The following is a 16,595-nucleotide window of genomic DNA, read 5'->3' on the forward strand; positions in this document are numbered from 1 at the left end:
TCGGGGCTTGTGCCAAATTGGGAGAGTAGTCCCGCAGACTAGTCAAGCAACAGCCTGACATAGTCATACCTTATAGGCAATGTCCCAGACACCATCATCACCATCCTATACAGTCGAGATGGAGTTACCCTGGGAGTGTTCAACATTGACTCCATACCCCATGAAATCTCACGATATCAGGTTGAACGTGGGCAAGGAAACCTCCTGCTAATTACCACCTACTGCCCACTGCCCCCCCCCCCCCCCCCCCCCCAATGGCTGATAAATCAATGCTTCTTCATGTTGAACACCAATTGGAAGAAGCAATGAGGGCACAGAATGTACTTTGGGTGGGGGACTTTAATGTCCATCACCAAGATTGGCTCGGTAGCACCACTACTGACCAAGCTGGCTGAGTCCTAAAGGACATAGCTGCCAGACTGGGTCTGCGGCAGGTGGTGAGGGAACCAAGAAGAGGGAAAAATGTACTTGACCTCGTCCTCACCAATCTACCTGTCACAGATGCATCTGTGCATGACAGTATTGGTAGGAGTGACCACCGCACAGTCCTTGTGGAGACGAAGTCCTGTCTTCACACTGAGGGTACCCACCATTGTGTTGTATGGCACTACCACAGTGCTAAATGGTATAGATTTCGAACAGATCTGGCAACTCGAAACTCTGCATCCATAAGGTGATGTGGGCCATCAGCAGCAGCAGAATTGTATTCGGCCACAATCTGTAATTCACAACCAAGGATGTAACTAGTAGAATAGATAAGGGAGAACCAGTAGATGTGGTGTATTTGGACTTTCGATAAGCTCCCACATAAGAGACTGGTGTGCAAAATTAAAGCACATGGGATTGGGGGTAAGGTACTGACATGGATAGAGAACTGGTTGGCAGACAGGAAACAAAGAGTAGGAATAAACGGGTCTTTTTCCGAGTGGCAGGCAGTGACTACTAGGGTACTGCAGGGATCAGTGCTAGGACCCCAGCTATTCACAATATATATTAATGATATAGATGAGGGAATTAAATGTAATATATCCAAGTTTGCGGACCACACAAAGCTGGGTGGGAGTGTGAGCTGTGAGGAGGATGCAGAGGAGCTCCAGTGTGATTTGGACAGGTTGAATGAGTGGGCAAATGGCAGATGCAGAAAGGCAGATTATTATCTGAACAGCAATAGATTGGGAAAGTGGGGAGGTGCAGCGAGACCTGGGTGTCTTTGTGCACCAGTCACTGAAAGTAAGCATGCAGGTGCAGCAGGCAGTTAGAAGGCAAATGGCATGTTGGCCTTCATAGCGAGAGGATTCAAGTACAGGAGCAAGGATATGTTGCTGCAATTAGACAAGGCCTTGGTGAGACCACATCTGGAGTATTGTGTGCAGTTTTGGTCTCCTTATCTGAGGAAGAATGTTCTTGCTATAGAGGGAGTGCAGCGAAGGTTCACCAGACTGATTCCTGGGCTGGCAGGACTGTCGTATGAAGAGATATTGGGTCGATTATGCTTGTATTCACTAGAGTTTAGAAGAATGAGCGGGGATCTCATAGAAACCTACAAAATTATAACAGGAATGGACAGACTAGATGCAGGAAGGATGTTCCCAATGGCGGGGGAGTCCAGGACGAGGGGTTACAGTCTAAAGATAAGGGGTAAGCCATTTAGGACTGAGATGAGGGATTTCTTCACCCAGAGAGTGGTGAACCTGTGGAATTCTCTACCACAGAAAGCAGTTGTGGCCAAATCATTAAATATATTCAAGAAAGAGTTAGATATAGTTCTTGGGGCTAAAGGGATCAAGGGATACAGGGATAAAGCGGGAACGAGGTACTGAGTTTGGATGATTAGCCATGATCGTATTGAATGGCAGTGCAGGCTTGAAGGTCCCAATGGCCTACTCCTGCTCCTATTTTTCTATGTTTCTATGTAACCTCATGGCCCAACATATCCCCCACTCTACCATGAACATCCAGCCAGGGAACCAACACCTTTTCAATGAAGAGTGCAGGAGGGCATGCCAGGAGCAGCACCAAGCAGACCTAAAAATGAGGGATCAGTCTGGTGAAACTACAACGTAGGACTACTTGCATGCAAAAGAGTGGAAGCAGCAGTCCCACAACCAACGGATCAGGTCTAAGCTCTGCAGTTCTGCCACATTCAGTCGTGAATGGTGATGGACAATTAAACAATTAACAGGAGGAGGAGACTCCACAAACATCCCCATCCTCAACGATGGGGGAGCCCAGCACATCAGTGCAAAAGACAAGACTGAAGCATTTGCATCCATCTTCAGCCAGATGTGTCAAGCGGGTGATTCATCTCAGTCTCCTCCTGAGGTCCCCAGCATCACACATGCCAGTATTCAGCCAATTCGATTCACTCCACGTGATATCAAGAAATGGCTGAAGGCACTAGATACTACAAAGGCTATGGGCCCTGACAACATTCCGGCAATAGTGCTGAAGACCTATGCTCCAGAACTAGCCGCGCCCCTAGCCATGCTGTCGAAGTACAGCTACAATACTGGCATCTACCCTGCAATGTGGAAAATTGTTCAGGTATGTCTTGTGCATAGAAAGCAGGACAAATCCAACCCAGCCAATTACCGTCACATCAGTCTACGCCCGATCATCAGCAAAGTGATGGAAGGGGTCGGTCGCGACAGTGCTGTCAAGCGACACTTTCTCAGCAATAACCTGCTCAGCGACGCTCAGTTTGGGTTCCGCCAGGGCCACTCAGCTCCTGACCTCATTACAGCCTTTGTCCAAACATGGACAAAAGAGCTGAACTCCAGAGGTGAGGTGAGAGTGACTGCCATTGACATCAAGGCAGCATTTGACCAAGTACGGCATCAAAGAGTCCTAGCAACACTGGAGTCAATGGGAATCGGTGGAAAACTCTCTGTTGCTTGGAGTCATACCTAGCACAGAGGAAGATGGTTGTGGTTGTTGAAGGTAAATCATTTCAGTCCCAGGACATCACTGCAGGAATTCCTCAGGGTAGTGTCCTAGGCCCAACCATCTTCAGCTGCTTCATCAATGACCTTCCCTCCATCATATGGTCAGAAGTGGGTATGTTCGCTGATGATTGCACAAAGTTCAGCACCATTCACGACTCTTCAGATACTGAAGTAGCCCATGTCCATATGCAGCAAGACCTGGACAACATCCAAGCTTGAGCTGATAAGTGGCAAGTAACATTTGTGCCAGGCAATGACCATCTCAAACAAGAGAGAATCTCACCATGACCCCTTGACATTCAGTGGCATTACCATCGCTGAATGCCCCCACTGTCAACATCCTGGGGTCACCATTGATCAGAAACTGAACTGAACCAGCCACATAAATGCTATGGCTGCAAGAGCAGGTCAGAGGCTGGGAATTCTGCGGCGAGTAACTCACCTGTCCACCATTTAGAGACATAAGTCTGGAGTGTGATGGAATACTTGCAGCTTCAACAACACTCAAGAAGCTTGACACCATCCAGGACAAAGCACCCCATATTGCCATGGGGTTAGAGTTTAAAAATAGATAAGTCCTGTTACAACTGTACGGGGTGTTGGTGAGGCCACATCTGGAGTACTGCATACAGTTTTGGTCCCCGTATTTAAAGAAGGATATGCTAGCATTGGAGTCAGTTCAGAAACGGTTCACTAGGCTGATTCCTGGGATGAAGGGGCTATCTTATCAAGAACAGCTGAACAGGTTAGGCCTTTATCAATTGGAGTTTAGAAGAATGAGAGGTGATCTTATAGAAACATATAAGATTTTAAAGGGGCTCGACAGGGTAGATGTTGAGAAGATGTTTCCACTAGTGGGGGAATCTCGAACTAGGGGACATAATTACAGAATACAGCACACATTTAAAACTGAGATGTGAAGGAATTATTTCAAAGGGTGGTGAATCTCTGGAATTCTCTGCCTCAGAGAGTTGTGGAGGCTAGGTCACTAAATGTATTTAAGGAGGAGGTAGATAGATTTTTGAAATCTCGGGGAGTTGAGGGTTAGGCAGAGCAGGCCCGAAAGAGAAATTGAGGACTAGGACAGATCTTATTGAATGGCGGGGCAGGCTTGAGGAGCTGAATGGTCTACTCCTGCTCCTATCTTTTATGTTCTTATCCACCACCTTCAACATTCACTGCCTCCACCACTGACACACAATGGCAGTAGTGTGTACCATATACAAGATGCACTGCAGCAAGTCACCAAGCCTGCTTAGATAGCACCTTCCAAACCCGCAACCTCTATCACATAAAAGGACAAGGGCAGCAGATGCATGGGAACATCACAACCTGCAAGTTCCCCTCCAAGTCGCACACCATCCTGATTTGGAACTATATCGCTGTTCCTTTACTGTCACTGGGTCAAAATCCTGGAACTCCCTAACGGCAGTGTTTGTGTACCTACACCCCAAGGACTGCAGCAGTTCATGAAGGCAGCTCACCACTACCTTCTGAAGGGCCATTAGGGATGGACAATAAATGCTGCCGTAGCCAGCGACGCCCACATCCCCCGAACGTATAAGTAAACAAAATCTGTCAGTGTCCAGTAGCAAATGTATAGGTATGGAGGTCATTTGAGGATAGAATTCATGTTGGCTGTGATGGCTATTGTAGTTAGTCTTTTGACACTTAGTTTCGAGGCTTACACTTAAGGTGTCAGAGCTGGAGTCGATGCTGCCACATTCTAGCAAAAATTAGCACCTTCAGGAGAGGTCAGAAAATTGGGAGAAGTTGGAGGAGAGAATTACTTAATTTTTATCAGATGTCCTCAAGATACACTGTAGTATTTGTTTGTTCTTCCTGATAAGAACTTCACATTGGTTTGACACACATTGATCACACTCTTATCCATTCTTCTGCCAAGACAACTTTGAGCTATTTTTCCATAATTTCATGAATCTCCAAAAGCGTTGCACATAGAACAATATCAAATGATGTATTGAAGTTGAAGTGAATTATTCAGTTGCACACCTCAAATAATTTGTTTGCCGTTGAAAGTTTGGCTTGGTTCTAAAACCAGCTGGTACAAGGGACATCGATAATGATGTTTCCATTCGTTCATATAGATTCCCAAAAAAGTTGTTCCCTATGTCGTTCTGCTTACGTGTAGGTAGAAATACCTTGCATGTGATATACTAACTTGTATTTACATAGAACTTTTATACTCTGGAACGGCAGCATAGTGCTTATGTTACTGTACTTGTAATCTGGAAGCCTGGAATAATGATCCAGAGACATGAGTTCAGATTCCACCGCAGCAGCTGGGGAATTTTAACTCCATGAATTAAATCATTTTCAAATTTAAAAAAAGCTACTATCAGCCATGTGACCGTAAGACTACCGATTTGTCATTAAAACCAGTCTGCTTCACGAATATTGTTTACAGAACAGGGTGGCACAGTGGCGCAGTGGTTAGCACCGCAGCCTCACAGTTCCAGGGACCCGGGTTCGCTTCCGGGTACTGCCTGTGTGGAGTTTGCAAGTTCTCCCTGTGTCTGCGTGGGTTTCCTCCGGGTGCTCCGGTTTCCTCCCACATGCCAAAGACTTGCAGGTTGATAGGTAAATTGGCCATTATAAATTGTCACCAGTATAGGTAGGTGGTAGGGAAATATAGGGACAGGTGGGGATGTTTGTTGGGAATATGGGATTAGTGTAGGATTAGTATAAATGGGTGGTTGATGTTCGGCATAGACTCGGTGGGCCAAAGGGCCTGTTTCAGTGCTGTATCTCTAATCTAATCTAATCAGAACGAAATCTGCTGCCCTTACCTGTTCTGACCTACATGTGACTCCAGACCCAGAACAATGTGGTTGACTCTTAACTGCCCTCTGAAATGGCATAGCAAGCCACTCAGTTATATCGAGCCACTACAAAAAAGTTTTGCTGCATGTGGGCATGAACTGCTTCAGTATCTGAGGAGTCACAAATGATAACTGAACACTGTACAACCATGAGCGGACATGCCCACTTCCGACCTTATGTTGGAAGGAAGGTCATTGAGGAAGTAGCTGAAGATGTTTGGGCCTTGGACTCTATTCTGAGGAACTCCTGCAGCGATGTCCTGGGGCTGAGGCGATTGGCCTCCAGTAACCAAAACCATCTTCCTTTGTGCGAGGTATCACGCCAATCAGTGGAGAGTTTCCCCTGAATCTCATTGAGTTCAATTTTGCTCGGGATCTTTGATGCCACATTCGGTCATATGCTGCCTTGATGTCAAGAGTAGCCATCCTCACAGAGCCTCTAGAGTTCAACTCTTTTGTCCATATTTGGACCAAAGCTGAAATGAGGTCTGGAGCCAAGTGTCCCAGTGGAATCCAAACTGAGCATCGGTGAACAGGTTGTTAGATTAGATTAGATTAGAGATACAGCACTGAAACAGGCCCTTCGGCCCACCGAGTCTGTGCCGACCATCAACCGCCCATTTATACTAATCCTACACTAATCCCATATTCCTACCAAACATCCCCACCTATCCCTATATTTCCCTACCACCTACCTATACTAGTGACAATTTATAATGGCCAATTTACCTATCAACCTGCAAGTCTTTTGGCTTGTGGGAGGAAACCGGAGCACCCGGAGGAAACCCACGCAGACACAGGGAGAACTTGCAAACTCCACACAGGCAGTACCCAGAATCGAACCCGGGTCCCTGGAGCTGTGAGGCTGCGGTGCTAACCACTGCGCCACTGTGCCGCCCAGTAAGTGCCACTTGATAGCACTGTTAATGACACCATCCATCACTTTGCTGATGATTGAGATTAGACTGATGTGGCGGTAATTGGCTGGATTAGATTTATACTGCTTTTTGTGTACAGGACATACCTGGACAATTTTCCACATTGTTGGGCAGATGCCAGTGTTGTAGCTGTACTGGAACAGCTTGGCTAGGAGCGTGGCTAGTTATGTATCACAAGTCTTCCATATTACAGCCAGGATGTTATCAAGGCTCAAAGCCTTTGCTGTATCCAGTGCCTTCAGCCATTTCTTATTACCACATGATAGAGGCCTGCTTTAGGTTGGGAAAAGGAACCCGACACGAACCCGACCCGACCATCCCTTTACTTACCTTCCTGACATCGAACCTGCAAGAAGCTGCAGCACATGGGCGAGATATCATAGTGACGTCACTCGCTCACTGCACAGACTCAGTTTTGTCGCAGACTCCCAGCTCAGGAAAGTTTTTAAAAAAATAATTACCAGCAGAGGAATTACCCTGTGTGTTGACCTGACCCGACTCGACTTGGACTCGGCCTGACCCGAGCCTGAAAGCCGGCCTCAGAAGATGGGCCCAACACGTCGTTGGGTCCCGTCGGGTTCGGGTTGGGCAGCAGGCCTCTACCATATGGAGTGAATCTAGTTGGCTGTAGACTGACATCTGTGATGCTGAGGACCTCAGGAGGAGGCTGAGATGGATCATCCACTCGGTACTTCTGGTTGAAGATGGTTGCAAACGCTTCGGCTTTGTCTTTTGCACTGATGTGCTGGGCAGTTTTGTCGTTGAAGATGGGATATTTGTGGAGCCTGCTCCTCTAGTTAGTTTTTTAATTGTACATCACTGTTTATGACTGGATGTGGCAGAACTGCAGAGCTTAGATCTGATCCGTTGGTTCTGGGATTACTTAACTCTGTCTGTCGCATGCTGCTTCTGCTGTTTAGCATGCATGTAGCCCTGTTTTGTACCTTCACCAGGTTGGCACCTCATTATTAGGTTTGCCTGATGCTGTTCCATGCATGCTCTTCTGCACTCCTTATTGAACCTGGCTTGAAGGTAATGGTAGATGAGGGATATGCCAGGCCATGAGGCTACATTTTGTGGTTGAATACAATTTTGCTGCTGCTGATGGTCCACAGTGCCTCCTTGATGCCCAGTTTGGGCTGCTGGATCTGTTCTGAATCCATCATTTAGCACAGTGGTTGCGCCACATAACACGATGGAGAGTATCCCCAGTGTGAATACAGGACACTGTCTCCACGAGGACTGTGCGGTGGTCACTGCTACCAATACTGTCATGGGCAGATGCATCTGCGACAGGTAAATTGGTGAGGGCGAGGTCAGTTAGGTTTTTCCTCTCTTGTTGTTCTGCTCACTAGCTGCCACAGGCCCAGTCTGGCAGATGTATCCTTCAGGACTTGGCAGGTCTGTCAGTAGTGGTGATACCGAGCTACTCTTGGTGATGGATGTTTAAATCCCCCAGCCAGAGTACATTCTGTGCTCTTTCTACCCTCATTGCTTCTTCCAGTTGTGCCAGTTAAGGGGCGAGTTGCATGGGAATGTATTCAGAAGTCAAAAAAATATCAATCTGTGCTGTTCTTAATGTGCAGGAAGCAGGCATTTATACCCAGTAAATGTTGCATGAGCATCCCAGATCATGACGATCAAGTAGCGAGTCTACCATACTGGGTTGTGAACATGTGATTTTCTAATGGCGTTGCTAATAATATTGTCTCCTTCACCAGAGTTATGCTCAATGTTTTTACTTTTTGTGGTATTTCAGTGAGCTGCAGGAGATTGAGAGAGTACCTCTTTTGTCTAGCAAAACAGATTCAGCAGGAATTCCTCCTGTAATTAAAGATTATCAGAATCCTAAAGCTGGTCAAGACTTTTACAAGGTAAGAAAATAGCCAGCATTCCAGTTCAAGGATTGGATAACACCAGAATCAAGTTGACTACACAATTTACACAAAGAAGTTCTTCAGTACCATATAGTGAAATTGGGTTGCATGTCATTTTGTTTCTTCAGTACGACACAAGATACTACTCCACAGACTACCTTTGAATTGGAAATAATATCCCATAACTTGTGGTGTATTCTCTGCTCTTTTTACCACCTTTGGTGTTGAAGGAGAAAGACTTGGTGACCTCCTGCCACACTGCTCTATATTAATTCAGCTGCTGAAGGATGAAGTTGCAACCATTGTGAATTAAAGTCAAGTGTGACCAGACTTGATAGGGATGGCAGGTTCCCTTCCCTGAAGGATCTCCATGAGGCAAATGGCTTTTTATGATTTATCTCATAGCCTTTGTGGCAGTCTTTTTCTTGGGCTAAATCACAAATGACCAAAATTTATGTTAGTTTTGCAGTAGAATTTGAGCACATGACTTCTGGGTTGCTAATTTAGTATCCGTCTTGAATAATGAGTCCTCCAATTTTTTTTCCTCCTTTGCATTATAGCAAGATAATTTAGATAATTTGTCTTAGTCAAGGTACTATAAACAAATGCTTTTGATATTTTGAATAATGTGGTGATTTAACAAATTCCACTATTTGCTGTTGTAGGGTATGGCAAGCACTGAAAACTCCATGCAGGTCCCTGTCCCACCTGAAGTTCCCATCCAGTCAGAGCGTTGGGACACAGATACATTCCATGGTTTGTGGGATTCTGGAACTGAGCCCAAAAATCCTGATTCCAATTATGGTTATAGTAAGTCTTCATCAATCTCAACCACTGCGCTGAACAAGCCACCACCTATTCAGAACACTGTTGATTATGGACACGGGCGTGGTGAGTATGAAATCCGCAACAACTTTTTATCTTTCGTTATCTCTTGCCCCACCCCAGTTTTACTTGCTTAAAACCTATTACATTTCTGGCTCTGCCAGTTCCGAAGAAGGGTCACTGACCTGAAACGTTAACACTGCTTCTCTCTCTACAGATGCTGCTAGACCTGCTGAGTATTTCCAGCGTTTCTTGTTTTTATTACAACTTTTTTATGTAGTGTCTTTAATGTTGTAAAAGGTCCCAAAGAACTTCAAACAAAAATTGACACTGAGCTACATGTGCCAATGGGACAGATGACCAAAAGCTTGGTTAAAGTAGATTTTAAAGGAGGAGAAAGAGGTGTAGGGGTTTAGGACGGGAATTCAGGAGTTTAGGGTTTAGGCAACTTGAAAGCATGTTTGCCAGTGGTGGAGCTAATACAATAGGGATGCACAAGAGGTTGGAATTGGAGGACACACAGATTTCAGAGGGTTGTAGGACTGGAGCAGGTTACAGAGATAGGGAAGGGTGAAGCCATGGAGGGATTTGAAAACCAGGATGAGAATTTTAAAATTATGACATTGCTGGACCGGAACCCGATGCAGTTCCGTGAGCACAAGCTTGATCAGCGAACAGAACTTGGTGTGAATTAGGAGGCGTGCAGCAGAGGTTTCAGTGAGCTCAAGTTTATATAGAGTGGAAAATGGGGCTTCAGTCAGGGGAACGTTGGAATCTTCACATCAAGAGATAGCAGATACCAAATACTTCTCGTTGAGAGCTTGGATGCACAAGGTAGCAGATCGATCTGTCTGTTACATCAGGCTTTTACTGGTGGTTTGCTCAGGGAAGAGAGATGCTCGGTTTTTCGCCCGTTCCCAAGAGTTTGCCATGCCCCAGTCATGGACAAAACTGCAGATAGGTGCTTTTACAATGGTTGGTTGAAGAGTGACTGCTTTTTGGGTTGAGTTTTTGATTGTTGAACTATCTGGTCTTTCTTGCATTCTTCAACAGTCTAACTGAGATTTGAACCTGCCATGTTGCATTTGCATGAGTTAGCTTATATGCTACCATTTTGGATATGCTAAATTAATAGATATTGAGTTTACATTTGTTGTTTTTGGGTAGCTGTTCTCAAGTAAGAACAGCAGTTCCCAGCAATTTTGTGTCTTCATTATTGGTGCCTTTATCAAGGAACCTTGCGTATTCTGTGGAATTTTATGAATCTTGCCTGATTGCTGAGCTGCCTGCACATCTTGCAGCAACTACTTGAAAAGAATTTTGGATGGATCTGGAAAACAAAAGGGGATCTCGTATTGATTTGTTTTGGAGAGTAGTTAAACGCAGATAAGGATTCTTGATGTTTCAACTTTGTAGCTGAAACTCAGTAGAGATGCAACTAAGAATCCACAATAGGAATGTAAAAAGAACTATTACAGACAAAATACAGATTACAGAAAACACCATTTTATGTTGCATTAACGCAGGTTCTAACCAGTAGGAGTAGATTTGTTCTTGAGGAAAGAACCATTTTCCATTGTAAAATCTCTTTTTACTGTTTTGAGTTGCTCCAAGTGATCTATTAGATCTATGATTTTATTTACGCTTCATGTTGTTTTCTTGCTACCCCTATTAAATCTATCATTCGTAGTTTCCCTCTGAAAATTAATATGGTGAGATTTTGGCAACCTGTAAGTTAATTAGTTTGGGAAACCAAATGCAAAATTACTGTAAAGAGATGTACAGCAGAACATGTTTAGGAAGTAATGAATTATTTATATCCAAAAATTGCATATATAAATTTCCTAAATAACTAAATAAAAATGACAGAGCTGTGACCTGTCAGTCCTTATTTTTTGTGTCTACCCACCATGTTTGAGGTGTAACTTTTGTGATTGTTGAGCTCATTTATGGAATGAGGATTCCATTAATCAAATTTTTGCTTTCAGCTTTAAAAGCACATGTATTTAGTTAGTAATTTAATCTGTAATCATAAATATGTTTAACATGTGATGTTGCGGTCAGGAATGCAAGAAATTATGTTTGCTGGACAAATCAGGTAGATGTTATTTTGGGGACACATATTGAATATAGGTGACAGAGGGAGGTGTATGCTATCTTGTTGACAGCACTGCTTTAATGAAATCATACCTATAAAGACCTGGTCTGTTTAGAGCAGGGTTGCCTGTGGATGTAAACTGTATCCGGGCCATTCCTGATTGTCGCCAGGGGTCCGTGACCTGAATGAGGGATAGAGGTGGGGAAGGACAGAGGGGAGGGGGGGGGGGGTGGGGAAGGAGGGAGAGAGAGAGGAGGGAAGGGGAGAGAGAGAGGAGGGAAGGGGAGAGAGAGAGGAGGGAAGGGGAGAGAGAGAGGAGGGAAGGGGAGAGAGAGAGGAGGGAAGGGGAGAGAGAGAGGAGGGAAGGGGAGAGGGAGAGGAGGGGGAAGGGGAGAGGGAGAGGAGGGGGAAGGGGAGAGGGAGAGGAGGGGGAAGGGGAGAGGGAGAGGAGGGGGAAGGGGAGAGGGAGAGGAGGGGGAAGGGGAGAGGGAGAGGAGGGGGAAGGGGAGAGGGAGAGGAGGGGGAAGGGGAGAGGGAGAGGAGGGAAGGGGAGAGGGAGAGGAGGGAAGGGGAGAGGGAGAGGAGGGAAGGGGAGAGGGAGAGGAGGGGGAAGGGGAGAGGGAGAGGAGGGGGAAGGGGAGAGGGAGAGGAGGGGGAAGGGGAGAGGGAGAGGAGAGGGAAGGGGAGAGGAGGAGGGAAGGAGAGAGAGAGAGAGGAGGGAAGGAGAGAGAGAGAGAGAGAGGAGGGAAGGAGAGAGAGAGAGAGAGAGGAGGGAAGGAGAGAGAGAGAGAGAGAGGAGGGAAGGAGAGAGAGAGAGAGAGGAGGGAAGGAGAGAGAGAGAGAGAGGAGGGAAGGAGAGAGAGAGAGAGAGGAGGGAAGGAGAGAGAGAGAGAGAGGAGGGAAGGAGAGAGAGAGAGAGAGGAGGGAAGGAGAGAGAGAGAGAGAGGAGGGAAGGAGAGAGAGAGAGAGAGGAGGGAAGGAGAGAGAGAGAGGAGGGAAGGAGAGAGAGAGAGAGAGAGAGAGGAGGGAAGGAGAGAGAGAGAGAGGAGGGAAGGAGAGAGAGAGAGAGGAGGGAAGGAGAGAGAGAGAGGAGGGAAGGAGAGAGAGAGAGAGAGAGAGAAGGGAAGGAGAGAGGAGAGAGAGAGAGAGGGAGGGAGGAGGGAAGGGAAGAGGGGGGAGGGAAGGGGAGAGGGAGGAGGGAAGGGGAGAGGGAGGAGGGAAGGGGAGAGGGAGGAGGGAAGGGGAGAGGGAGGAGGGAAGGGAGAGGGAGGGGGGAAGGGGAGAGGGAGGGGGGAAGGGGAGAGGGAGGGGGGAAGGGGAGAGGGAAGGAGAGAGGGAGAGAGGGGGGGACGGAGAGAGAGAGAGAGAGAGAGGGGGGTAGGAGAGAGAGAGAGAGAGAGGGGGGTAGGAGAGAGAGAGAGAGAGGGGGGTAGGAGAGAGAGAGAGAGAGGGGGGTAGGAGAGAGAGAGAGAGAGAGAGAGAGGGGGGGGGAAGGAGAGAGAGAGAGAGAGAGAGAGAGAGGGGGTAGGAGAGAGAGAGAGAGAGAGAGAGGGGGGGGGGAAGGAGAGAGAGAGAGAGAGGGGAAGGAGAGAGAGAGAGAGAGGGGGGGGGAAGGAGAGAGAGAGAGAGGGGGGGGAAGGAGAGAGAGAGAGAGGGGGGGGAAGGAGAGAGAGAGAGAGAGGGGGGGGAAGGAGAGAGAGAGAGAGGGGGGGGAAGGAGAGAGAGAGAGGGGGGGGAAGGAGAGAGAGAGAGAGGGGGGGGGAAGGAGAGAGAGAGAGAGGGGGGGGAAGGAGAGAGAGAGAGAGGGGGGGGAAGGAGAGAGAGAGAGAGGGGGGGAAGGAGAGAGAGAGAGGGGGGGGGGAAGGAGAGAGAGAGGGGGGGAAGGAGAGAGAGAGAGAGAGGGGGGGAAGGAGAGAGAGAGAGAGAGGGGGGGAAGGAGAGAGAGAGAGAGGGGGGGGAAGGAGACAGAGAGAGGGGGGGAAGGAGACAGAGAGAGAGAGGGGGGGGGAAGGAGAGAGAGAGAGAGGGGGGGGGAAGGAGAGAGAGAGAGAGGGGGGGGGAAGGAGAGAGAGAGAGAGGGGGGGGGAAGGAGAGAGAGAGAGAGGGGGGAAGGAGAGAGAGAGAGAGGGGGGGAAGGAGAGAGAGAGAGAGAGGGGGGGGAAGGAGAGAGAGAGAGAGGGGGGGGGAAGGAGAGAGAGAGAGAGGGGGGGAAGGAGAGAGAGAGAGAGGGGGGGGAAGGAGAGAGAGAGAGAGGGGGGGGAAGGAGAGAGAGAGAGAGGGGGGGGAAGGAGAGAGAGAGAGAGGGGGGGGAAGGAGAGAGAGAGAGAGGGGGGGGAAGGAGAGAGAGAGAGAGGGGGGGGAAGGAGAGAGAGAGAGGGGGGGGAAGGAGAGAGAGAGAGAGGGGGGGGAAGGAGAGAGAGAGAGAGGGGGGGAAGGAGAGAGAGAGAGAGGGGGGGGAAGGAGAGAGAGAGAGAGGGGGGGGAAGGAGAGAGAGAGAGAGGGGGGGGAAGGAGAGAGAGAGAGAGGGGGGGGAAGGAGAGAGAGAGAGGGGGGGGGGAAGGAGAGAGAGAGAGAGTGGGGGGGAAGGAGAGAGAGAGAGGGGGGGGGAAGGAGAGAGAGAGAGAGGGGGGGGGAAGGAGAGAGAGAGAGAGGGGGGGGGAAGGAGAGGAGAGAGAGGGGGGGAAGGAGAGAGAGAGAGGGGGGGGGAAGGAGAGAGAGAGAGAGGAGGGAAGGAGAGAGAGAGAGAGGAGGAGGAGAGAGAGAGAGGAGGGAAGGAGAGAGAGAGAGAGGAGGGAAGGAGAGAGAGAGAGAGGAGGGAAGGAGAGAGAGAGAGAGGAGGGAAGGAGAGAGAGAGAGAGGAGGGAAGGAGAGAGAGAGAGAGGAGGGAAGGAGAGAGAGAGAGAGGAGGGAAGGAGAGAGAGAGAGAGGAGGGAAGGAGAGAGAGAGAGAGGAGGGAAGGAGAGAGAGAGAGAGGAGGGAAGGAGAGAGAGAGAGAGGAGGGAAGGAGAGAGAGAGAGGAGGGAAGGAGAGAGAGAGAGAGGAGGGAAGGAGAGAGAGAGAGAGGAGGGAAGGAGAGAGAGAGAGAGGAGGGAAGGAGAGAGAGAGAGAGGGGGGGAAGGAGAGAGAGAGAGAGGGGGGGTAGGAGAGAGAGAGAGAGAGAGAGGGGGGGAAGGAGAGAGAGAGGGGGGGAAGGAAGGAGAGAGAGAGGGGGGGGGAAGGAGAGAGAGAGAGGGGGGGGAAGGAGAGAGAGAGAGAGAGGGGGGGAAGGAAGAGAGAGAGAGAGAGGGGGAAGGAGAGAGAGAGAGAGGGGTGGGGGGAAGGAGAGAGAGAGAGAGGGGGGGGAAGGAGAGAGAGAGAGAGGGGGGGAAGGAGAGAGAGAGAGAGGGGGGGGAAGGAGAGAGAGAGAGAGGGGGGGAAGGAGAGAGAGAGAGAGGAGGAAGGAGAGAGAGAGAGGAGAGGAGGAGGAGAGAGAGAGAGGAGGAAGGAGAGAGAGAGAGGAGGGAAGGAGAGAGAGAGAGAGGAGGGAAGGAGAGAGAGAGAGAGAGAGGAGGGAAGGAGAGAAGAGAGAGAGAGGAGGAAGGAGAGAGAGAGAGAGAGAGGAGGGAGGAGAGAGAGGGAAGGAGAGAGAGAGAGAGAGAGGAGGGAAGGAGAGAGAGAGAGAGAGAGGAAGGAGAGAGAGAGAGGGAGGAAGGAGAGAGAGAGAGAGGAGGGAAGGAGAGAGAGAGAGAGAGAGGAAGGAAGAGAGAGGAGAGAGGAGGGAAGGAGAGAGAGAGAGAGGAGGGAAGGAGAGAGAGAGAGAGAGAGGAGGGAAGGAGAGAGAGAGAGAGAGGAGGGAAGGAGAGAGAGAGAGAGAGAGAGAGGAGGAAGGAGAGAGAGAGAGGAGGGAAGGAGAGAGAGAGAGGAGGGAGAGAGAGAGAGAGAGGAGGGAAGGAGAGAGAGAGAGGAGGAAGGAGAGAGAGAGAGGAGGGAAGGAGAGAGGGAGAGAGGAGGGAAGGAGAGAGGAGAGAGGAGGGAAGGAGAGAGAGAGAGAGGAGGGAAGGAGAGAGAGAGAGAGGAGGGAAGGAGGAGAGAGAGAGGAGGGAAGGAGCGAGGAGAGAGAGGAGGGAAGGAGCGAGAGAGAGAGGAGGGAAGGAGAGAGAGAGAGAGAGGAGGGAAGGAGAGAGAGAGAGAGGAGGAAGGAGGAGAGAGAGAGGAGGGAGAGAGAGAGAGGAGGAGGAGGAGAGAAGAGAGGAGGGAAGGAGAGAGAGAGAGAGGAGGGAAGGAGAGAGAGAGAGAGGCAGGGAAGGAGAGAGAGAGAGAGGAGGGAAGGAGAGAGAGAGAGAGGAGGGAAGGAGAGAGAGAGAGAGGAGGGAAGGAGAGAGAGAGAGAGAGAGAGAGGAAAGGAGAGAGAGAGAGAGAGGAGGGAAGGAGGAGAGAGAGAGAGGAGGGAAGGAGAGAGAGAGAGAGGAGGGAAGGAGAGAGAGAGAGAGGAGGGAAGGAGAGAGAGAGAGAGGAGGGAAGGAGAGAGAGAGAGAGGAGGGAAGGAGAGAGAGAGAGAGGAGGGAGGAGAGAGAGAGAGAGGAGGGAAGGAGAGAGAGAGAGGAGGGAAGGAGAGAGAGAGGAGAGGGAGGGAGAGAGAGAGAGGAGGAAGGAGAGAGGAGAGAGGAGGGAAGGAGAGAGAGAGAGAGGAGGGAAGGAGAGAGAGAGAGAGGAGGGAAGGAGAGAGAGAGAGAGGAGGGAAGGAGAGAGAGAGAGAGGAGGGAGGAAGAGAGAGAGAGAGGAGGGAAGGAGAGAGAGAGAGAGGAGGGAAGGAGAGAGAGAGAGAGGAGGGAAGGAGGAGAGAGGGAGAGAGGAGGAGGAGGGAAGGAGAGGAGAGAGAGAGAGGAGGAAGGAGGGAGAGAGGAGGGAAGGAGAGAGAGAGAGGAGGAGGAGAGAGAGAGAGGAGAAGGAGAGAGGGGAGAGGGAGGGGAGAGAGAGAGAGAGGAGGGAAGGAGAGAGAGAGAGAGAGGAAGGGAAGGAGAGAGAGAGAGGAGGGAAGGAGAGAGAGAGAGAGAGAGAGGGGAAGGAGAGAGAGAGAGGAGGGAGGAGAG

The 16,595-nt window shown here is 49.3% G+C and overlaps 1 protein-coding gene across 1 annotated transcript in view; it reads left to right on the forward strand.

Moving 5' to 3' along the window:
* The window catches only part of ylpm1 (YLP motif containing 1), a 152,524-nt gene that overhangs the window by 81,218 nt on the left and 54,711 nt on the right, over positions 1–16,595 (forward strand). Inside the window, exons 9-10 of the mRNA XM_068038138.1 lie at positions 8,486–8,600; positions 9,269–9,509. Of these exons, the coding sequence (XP_067894239.1) occupies positions 8,486–8,600; positions 9,269–9,509 (356 nt within the window). The remainder of the gene's footprint in view (positions 1–8,485; positions 8,601–9,268; positions 9,510–16,595) is intronic.

Source organism: Heterodontus francisci, chromosome 9 (assembly GCF_036365525.1).
Source record: "Heterodontus francisci isolate sHetFra1 chromosome 9, sHetFra1.hap1, whole genome shotgun sequence".
Taxonomy (NCBI): domain Eukaryota; kingdom Metazoa; phylum Chordata; class Chondrichthyes; order Heterodontiformes; family Heterodontidae; genus Heterodontus; species Heterodontus francisci.